The 7995-nt window shown below is 37.3% G+C and overlaps 1 protein-coding gene across 2 annotated transcripts; it reads right to left on the minus strand.

Annotated features, from left to right (window-relative positions):
• Positions 1 to 1491: 1491 nt before the first annotated feature.
• Positions 1492 to 4270, minus strand: stx11a (syntaxin 11a). 2 transcript variants are annotated; one of them, XM_026934276.3, is made up of 2 exons: positions 3931 to 4270; positions 1492 to 2890 (listed from the first exon to the last, which is right to left on the minus strand). In XM_026934276.3, the coding sequence occupies exon 2, from the start codon at positions 2883 to 2885 to the stop codon at positions 2004 to 2006; it is 882 nt and encodes a 293-aa protein (XP_026790077.1). In that variant the 5' UTR covers positions 2886 to 2890; positions 3931 to 4270; the 3' UTR covers positions 1492 to 2003. The 2 variants fall into 2 exon arrangements, with proteins under 2 accessions (XP_026790077.1, XP_026790078.1); XM_026934277.3 differs by lacking the exon at positions 3931 to 4270 and adding an exon at positions 3242 to 3549.
• Positions 4271 to 7995: the final 3725 nt, after the last annotated feature.

Raw genomic sequence — 7995 nt, forward strand, 5'->3', positions numbered from 1 at the left:
TACCGGCTTTAGGTCTTCAAATTCAAGGTGGTTGCATTGCCCTTCTCTGAGATCTAAGCATGGTGGAACAAGCTTCCAAATCAGCCCAATGTTACCATTCTTTCCATAAAAGGCTAAAAGCCTATAGTACCTTTTCAGACTATATAACACTATATTCAGACTGAATAACACTTTATTGTATTTCACTTCTTTTTGCTTTAGATTATTCTTTGTATTGCTCTTGGTTTTCTGAAATAACACTTTATGCACTTATTTGAAAGTGCTTTCTTCTTCTTTTTTTTTTTTTACCAATTACACCACTCTAACACTTGAAGGTATGAACCTGCAATATTTTCTAGTCTTTTAAGTTATGAACACTTACAGATTCTGCAAGTATTTTATATTCTTGCAACTTCAGCTGTTTGCATAAGTCACTTTGTAGAAATACTAAATGGAAACATAAATGTGAAAACCCTGCCTCTATAAGGATTAGGATCCAAAGTGTCTCTTGTGATCTACACAAATATTTCACTACTCATAAACTCAAGACTGTGCAGTGGCATCCCAGTCTCCTTCCACTGCAAACCTGTAGAGTGAGTTATAGAGGAGAGGCCACAAATTAGTATACTGGGGTTATTAGGACATTTAGCTTTAATACTTTTAAAATGTATGTAGTATAAAAGATCAAAACAGATTTGTATTAAGACATGTGAAACTGTGTACCACTATTATACTACCTCTTTCACTATAAATACAGTATCAGTATAATTTTTTATTCCATATATTCCATAGATTAATTCATTTATCTTCAGTACCTGCTTTATCCTACTCAGGGTTTTGGAGGATCCAGAGCCTATCCCTGGAACACTAGGTTGGACGCAGTGATACAGCTGCCAGTCATTCTAAGGACACCATGCACACACTCATTCACACCTAGGGGCAATTTAGAGTAACAAATCCACCTATCAGCATGTTTTTGGAAGGTGGGAGGAACCCAGAGAACCCGGAGAAAACCCACACAGATACAGCGAAGACGTGAAAATCCACACAGACAGTAAGCCGAGTTCAGTATCCAACCCTGAAGCTGTGATCCAGCAGTGTTGCACCAACGTGCTGCAGTTTTTCTTACATTTTAGAGCATACATACATTTTGTTAACACCCATTTAACACTACACTCCTTTCAACACGCACTGCAATATTTCATCACACTTTGTTGATGCAACGGTAAAGTACTGCACTGAACTGGATTTGAGAGCACTTATAGACGTGTCCAAACTTATGCATAAAGGGCTGCTGTGGCAAAAAGTCGTCACTCCAACCAAGCAGAAGTACATTTGATTTCACGGCTTCAACCAGCCGTCCTCAGTCTTCAAACAGCTGATGTTTTGCTCCTGATTGCTTGAAATGAAAATCTGAAGCCCTTATATAAAAGAAATTATAATAGAGCAATTTAAAGATAGTAAGATTAGTACAAAATAATTTTTTTTCCCCAAGCCAAGACAGTCAAGATCCCAAAGTTAAAATTATTTATTCAATTATGAAAACAATATACATCAATAAAGTTTATGGACCCTCTTAAATATAAAGCATCTTTTTTTACTTTGCAACTATTGTACATCTTAATTAATTTTAAAACATAAATACTATACCACAGTTCATTTCTACACAGGTATCATATTAATGTTTAAACACAGAACAGAAACAACACAAGTATTCCATTGGGATAATAAGCAGTGCAGTTTTCATGTATTGCTGATCTAGTGGTTAACAAGATACTGGGTTCTGTCACACCATGTCACAACACGTTCAGGTGACTTGCCAGTATTCTCTGCCCAATATAAAAAAAAATTAACTGGCTGGTGAAATGTGCATGCCTGTTAGTCACATGACCATTGTGCAACAACCACATGCAGCTCCACCAAAGACATGTCAATTAAATACACAAATCCACTATGCATTTGTTAAGCTAATCTGTTATTTTGAAACGGGAATGCCATGAGACAGCAGTAAAGCATATTATACTTCACTTATTGCAACATGGGAAACAACAACAGAAGAGCTGCCTACACGGGTTCTTCTTCTTATATTTTACAGCCTTCTTGATCTCAACTGTAGCCTTGCCTATAAATTCTTCTGTTGCACATACATTAGCCTCAATGTTATCCACCATAGCCCCTTGCTGCTCTACCATCAGAGCCAACTGAAAAAAGAGCTCACGAATGTCCCGAATGCGGCTCTCCAGCTCTAGAAGCTCCTTGTGACGGTTCTCGATCTCGTTGAGCGCTGAGCGGAAGGCTCTCTCGTCTGTGACAAGGTCATCCGAGAAGACGTTCCACTTACCAGTCTCGATCATTTCTTCGATCTGATCCCCAGTCACCTCCTTGCCCATGATCTCTGTCTGTCGCTGTATGCGTATCTTGCAGTTTTCCCTTTGTGCCATCTCAGCCTCATTATACTCAGACATTGCATCATGGAAGGCACTGGTTAAAGAGTTGTACTGAGAGCGCACCATGCGGGCTAACGCAGAGTGGGCCCCGTGTTTCTCCTCCAGCTCTTTGCACTTTGCCTCCATCTGCTGAAGCCTCGCATACAGCTTCTCTCCTTCAGCTTTGATGCTGCGTGCAATGGCATTGGTGTCCCGCTTGATGCTGCTGATGCGTCTGACTGAGGTGAGAAAACGGGTGTTCTGCTTGTCCAGCCTCTTCACCTCCAATCTGAGGTAAGCTATTTTTTTGTGCATAGACTGGGCCTCCTTAAACACGTCGTCCATGATCTCCTCACCCTCAAACACCACGGCATGCTGCTCCAGCTCACCATTGTCTACGTTCTCCCCGTTCTCTACACAAGGCTCCTCCTGGGAGTTTTTAGATATAATACTATTCAGGTCATCCAGTCGATCCTTCATTTCTCCTTTATGATAAAGCAGAAACAAGAGATTGTAATTAGTTAAACAGACACTGGCCCTGGCTTTCCAATGTTACGCAACAGGGTTTGCACAGACTTACTGTACTTAACGAGCTATTAAGTACCTCAGTGCCTCAGTAGGATTGAAAGATGTAGACATAGTAATTCTGTTATCACCAACCCTTGAGGTTTTTGGAGATCTACCTTCTTACAAAATTCAGTTCCAACACCAATCCAACACAACGTCTCCACAGAAGCAATTTACTTCCTAGGTCGGGTTAGATCTGGGTGGGAGAGGAATTGTGTCGGAAGGCAGATCTCCATGAACAAGCCGAAACCAATGCAGATATGACATACCGCCTGAAATGAGAATCTAGGCCTCTTGCTAAAGTACTGCGTGGGAGTAGTTCAGCGAAGAAAGCCCCTGTGACACCAGTGCCCTTATGTCTTATACATCACTTACTTTTTCTGAGTAATGGAAATCACACAGTCATGATGCTTACTTCCTATAAGACCAAATATAACTGAATAGAGAACCAATGGGTGGGGACTTCCCTTTACTGTACATTTAGGAATTAAGATATAAAGATGAAATGTAATGTCTACTAAGTATTTATTTGGATCAAAAACACCATTATTTCATGAACCTCAAATATAACAACATAATCAAATATATACCTTAATCATTGTGATGTCTGTGATTAAAACAGAAGTGGTTTAGATGATAAACAAATATACTTGTTTACATGGGGATTTCATACATTTTATCCTTAGTTAATAGTCAAGAAGTTGTAGTCTTTAATATTCTTCTCCACTCAAGAGCACCACATGGGTCAAACATGTGATGTTTATGCGTTATGAGCAGCTTTTGCTAAGACAAATCAAGTGCCACATCATATTTCTCGTTTTTCTCGTTACACACCAGCGACACAAGAACATTAGGGGCTGGAACTCATGACAAGTTCAATTAAAGCAAAGCCAACCAACCTGCACGTCTACACAAAAAAACTAAAGGCTAAAGGAGAAGAATGGAGAGTTCTTCTCACCTCACTTCATGCTCCGTGGACCAGCAGAAATATGCAGATTTAAAATTCAACTGATCGAAGTTTTTCCTCTTTGCTCTTCCTCGTCACTCTCACATCGCTGCAGGAAATAGCAGCCAAGCGACTAGTGGGAGTTACCGAAAGTGGCAGTGGTCGAGTTCTCTGTCAGCGTCGAGTCGCACTTCATCCACACAGCGTCTTCTCAACACTGCAGTCTTCTCATCTGACAGCCCATAATACACACAAATCCTGCACTCAACATCACCAAGGTTTCAAATGAGGAAAAAAAAACCACAGTCTTCAAAAGAACCACCACAACAGTTCCTAATCAGGCGAATTAAAGTGCAAATACTTACTGCTAAATCGATTGCGTATGGTCACGTTGGGTTGCCAGATCCTTCAAACAAGTGCCACATATTTCGTCGCTTCACTGCTCAGAATTAGACATGTACCATAAATTCTGGTAAACAGCATAATGTCAGGAGTGAATCCACCCACAATAAGCACATGATTGTGGTGTGCATATAAAATACAGTACAGTTGAAATACATATTTTAAATACTATTGTTGAACTTTTATTATTGAAATACAATATTTAAAGAAATGTGTTATATTATTCACTGAGTGAATAAATCCTATTAAATATGGTTATAAAAGTTACAATTATAAATGACAAATCATGCAGAAATTGTAATGGCGTGCAGCGTTTAGTAGTGAATTATGATTCCCAGTGTGGATATTATACTCGAGCCTGCCATAAATAAACAAAGAGGTACTGGGTAGTAGTTTAGTAAAGTAAGTCAATATATTTTATTTATAATGAACATTTACAAAACGAAATTTGACCAAAGTGTGGTACATAGTTAAGAACACATAAGTATTAAACACACACACACACTCTGAGAGAGAGAGAGAGAGAGAGAGAGAGAGAGAGAGAATCTGTAAAACACTGTCACTGCATTATACACTATCCACACAAAATTAAAAATTTCAGCAAAAATGTCACCATTCTAGGTCTCTAGCTTTTTATTGCTTCGCCAGTTGATGGCAGTAGAGGTAAGTAGTGGATATTTTTGGCTACTGAAAACATTTGCTGTGGATTGTCTCAAATACACACACCAAACTATTCAGTGTGCATGAGTTTATGTTTATGCGCGTCAGTAAGTATACATAATGTAACTATTTGTAAGCAATTATTTTTAGATCTCATTTAAGTGGCATATATTCATACTTAAGATCAATATGTCATTATACAGTAAGTTTTTGTTTGTTTGTGTGTGTGTGTGTGTGTGTGTGTGTGTTTATCAGAATCATCCCTGATCAGTAATACTGCCACAGTGTGTAGCATTGCTGCCTCACAGCTCCAGAGTCCTGGGTTCAGTCCTGGACTTGTACCTGTGTGGAGTTTCTCCTTGTGTTTGCATGGGTTTCCTCCAGGTTCTCCGGTTTCCTCACACTGTCCAAAAACATGCAGGTAGGCAGAGTGGTTACACTAAATTGCCCCTAGGTGTGAATGGGTGTGTGAATGTTTGTGGTGCCCTGTGATGGACTGGTGTCCCATCCAGGGCGAATTCTTGTACCCTGTGTTCTAGAGATACATTGAAAGATACATAACATTGAAAATGAATGAGATAATGCAATGTTGTAATGCAGATCTGATTAGTAAATTATCATATCAGATGCTGTGCACTGCACACAGCACAGAGTGTATGAAACATTGCATCTACCCTATAGGTGTACCATATTTGCCACAATATTATGTATGACTAGTAATGAGTAAATGCACAATGCTTGTAGTTTTGCAGTGTATGGTTATTCACTGAGAGCACTACAGAGAATGATTTTTGCAGCAGGTAAACCTTTGTAGCAGGTTGAGTGTAAGTATAGTTTAAAAAGGGAAATGTGGTTATGAATCTGTATTATACAGACAAAACATGTAAGAGTAACACCAGTTAAATACATGCTGGTCAGGAGGGCATGATAACTGACATTACTTTCTCAGAATATATGAACACAGCTGTGCACCTAAAATATGTGCATTATAACCCACAACCAGTGGTAGCTTGTTAATTAAGGTTCTGTGGTATTAACTGGAAGGTTGTGAGTTTAAATCCCAGAACAGCCAGAGATTCACTCACCATAAACCGATCTTGCTATATATTTGAATTGGATTCTGTTTCATATGTATGTTTGCTTGCATTACAGCACTTCCTAAAAGAAAGAAAAACAGTTAAATGTAATGACTGTACAGTATACAGTAGGATTGTCTATTAGGTACACCTATAGAATATATGATTTTTGTATACTCAGTGTATTTGTATTTACATGAGAACCTTTGCCCTCTCCAGATTTTACATTATACATTTTATATATATATATATATATATATATATATATATATATATATATAAAAAGGATTCCATTACAAACCAGTACACAAGAATCATGATCTAACACTAAACACACAAAGATGATCAACCAGAGGTTGCGTGCATATCGTATTACATTGTTTACAGAGGATTTATAGTGTAGTCTAGAGAAAACATCATCTGTTTTTGATTAACCAACCTGTGACCTGATTCAATTAGCTGATCTCGTTCATTTCGCATGGGAACCTGCACAACAATGCCACTGTGTTTCCTTTTGATTCAAAGCGGTTACTTGTGTATGAATTTACATAGGTTTTATGTTGTCCTTTTATATTTGTATAAATGTATATAGTAGTTCAGTCAGTTACTGTGTCAAATATAATGAATAATGTTAGCCCCTGGATTAAATCTGGGTTGACCTTTAACAAATACAATAAAATACTTTCCTAATACACAGTGTTTACTGGTATTGTCTACATAACTTTGATATACTAGTGATTGCAGTGCAGTATTAAGAAAAAGCCAGAAGTATCTACAGCTGCATTTCTCATGCCTTTTGAGGAGAAATAAACATTTAATTTTCAGAGATATCTTTAAAAGATGAAGAACATGGAAAGAGTGAGGGAAGCAGTTTACTAAGCTCGTGATGCTTGGTTCACATGGCCATGGTTAATCTGAAAATTTAATTAAAAAGAAGAGTGTTTCCCTCCAAAGTAACATTTGACTTGTCACTTGATCTTAATTCACTATGCCCATTTGCTTTTCCATACCGATTTTTCACATGGTGGCAATGTTTCCAAGACTTTGGTTGTTTTTCTTAACCAGCAAGAGAGCTCAAGGTCAACACACAAACACAGTGAACTTTTCCCCCAGCTTTGAAGCAAATCAGCAGGTTACGCTTACAGGCATATTACATAATTTGGGTACATAGTGTTACAGAGAGTCTTTATCATTTCCACAGATGTCAAGTTAAATAGTCCTGGTTTTTACCATATCAGATGTAAAACAATTAACCTTGTTTAAAAAAATCCAAACAATAAGCAGTTTTGTCAAGTCATGCAGTTGAAGAGATGTGGTGGTTATGTATACATCACAACATAAAAAAATAAAAACACATGCAATACATGTGAATTATGTTTGTTTTTTTTATCATATGTGAAAAATAAGACTACATGTGAAAAAAGTAACATGAAAGTAAATTATATAAAAAAAAAGATATACATGTACTATATGTGAAAAGTCCACATGCATTAATATGTTGAAATATAACATGTGAAGTGTCTAAATTCTCCTTGTGTAAATTTAATGTAAACCATGAGATTATTAATATGTGAAGTTCTTGATATGTGAATTTTCTGTGTGGGATTTGGTAGAAAGAAAATACTGGTATGGTGGGCAGATAAGTGTGGGCCAAAGTAATAATAAAATAATAGTAGTAGCAGTAGTAGTAGTAATAATAATAATAAGAAGAAGAAGAAGAAGAAGAACATGGACAAGAAGAAGAGGCTAAACAACAACAACAACAATAAGAAGAAGAAGAAAGAAAGAAAGAAAGAAAGAAAGAAAGAAAGAATCTGAGTAAAAGAGTTCGATCCTGAGCTTCACAATGCAAATTATCCCCTAATAGTTTCAAAACTAGAATAAGACAAAAATGTAGTAAAAATGAATTTATTTTTATTCCGTTGCTCTAATGAGCTTA

The sequence above is a fragment of the Pangasianodon hypophthalmus genome, chromosome 10 (genome assembly GCF_027358585.1).
Source record: "Pangasianodon hypophthalmus isolate fPanHyp1 chromosome 10, fPanHyp1.pri, whole genome shotgun sequence".
NCBI lineage: Eukaryota > Metazoa > Chordata > Actinopteri > Siluriformes > Pangasiidae > Pangasianodon > Pangasianodon hypophthalmus.

Excerpts from the sequence above, each read along its gene's own strand:
- stx11a (XM_026934276.3), bottom strand. The coding sequence starts at position 2,885 with ATGAAGGATCGACTGGATGACCTGAATAGTATTATATCTAAAAACTCC.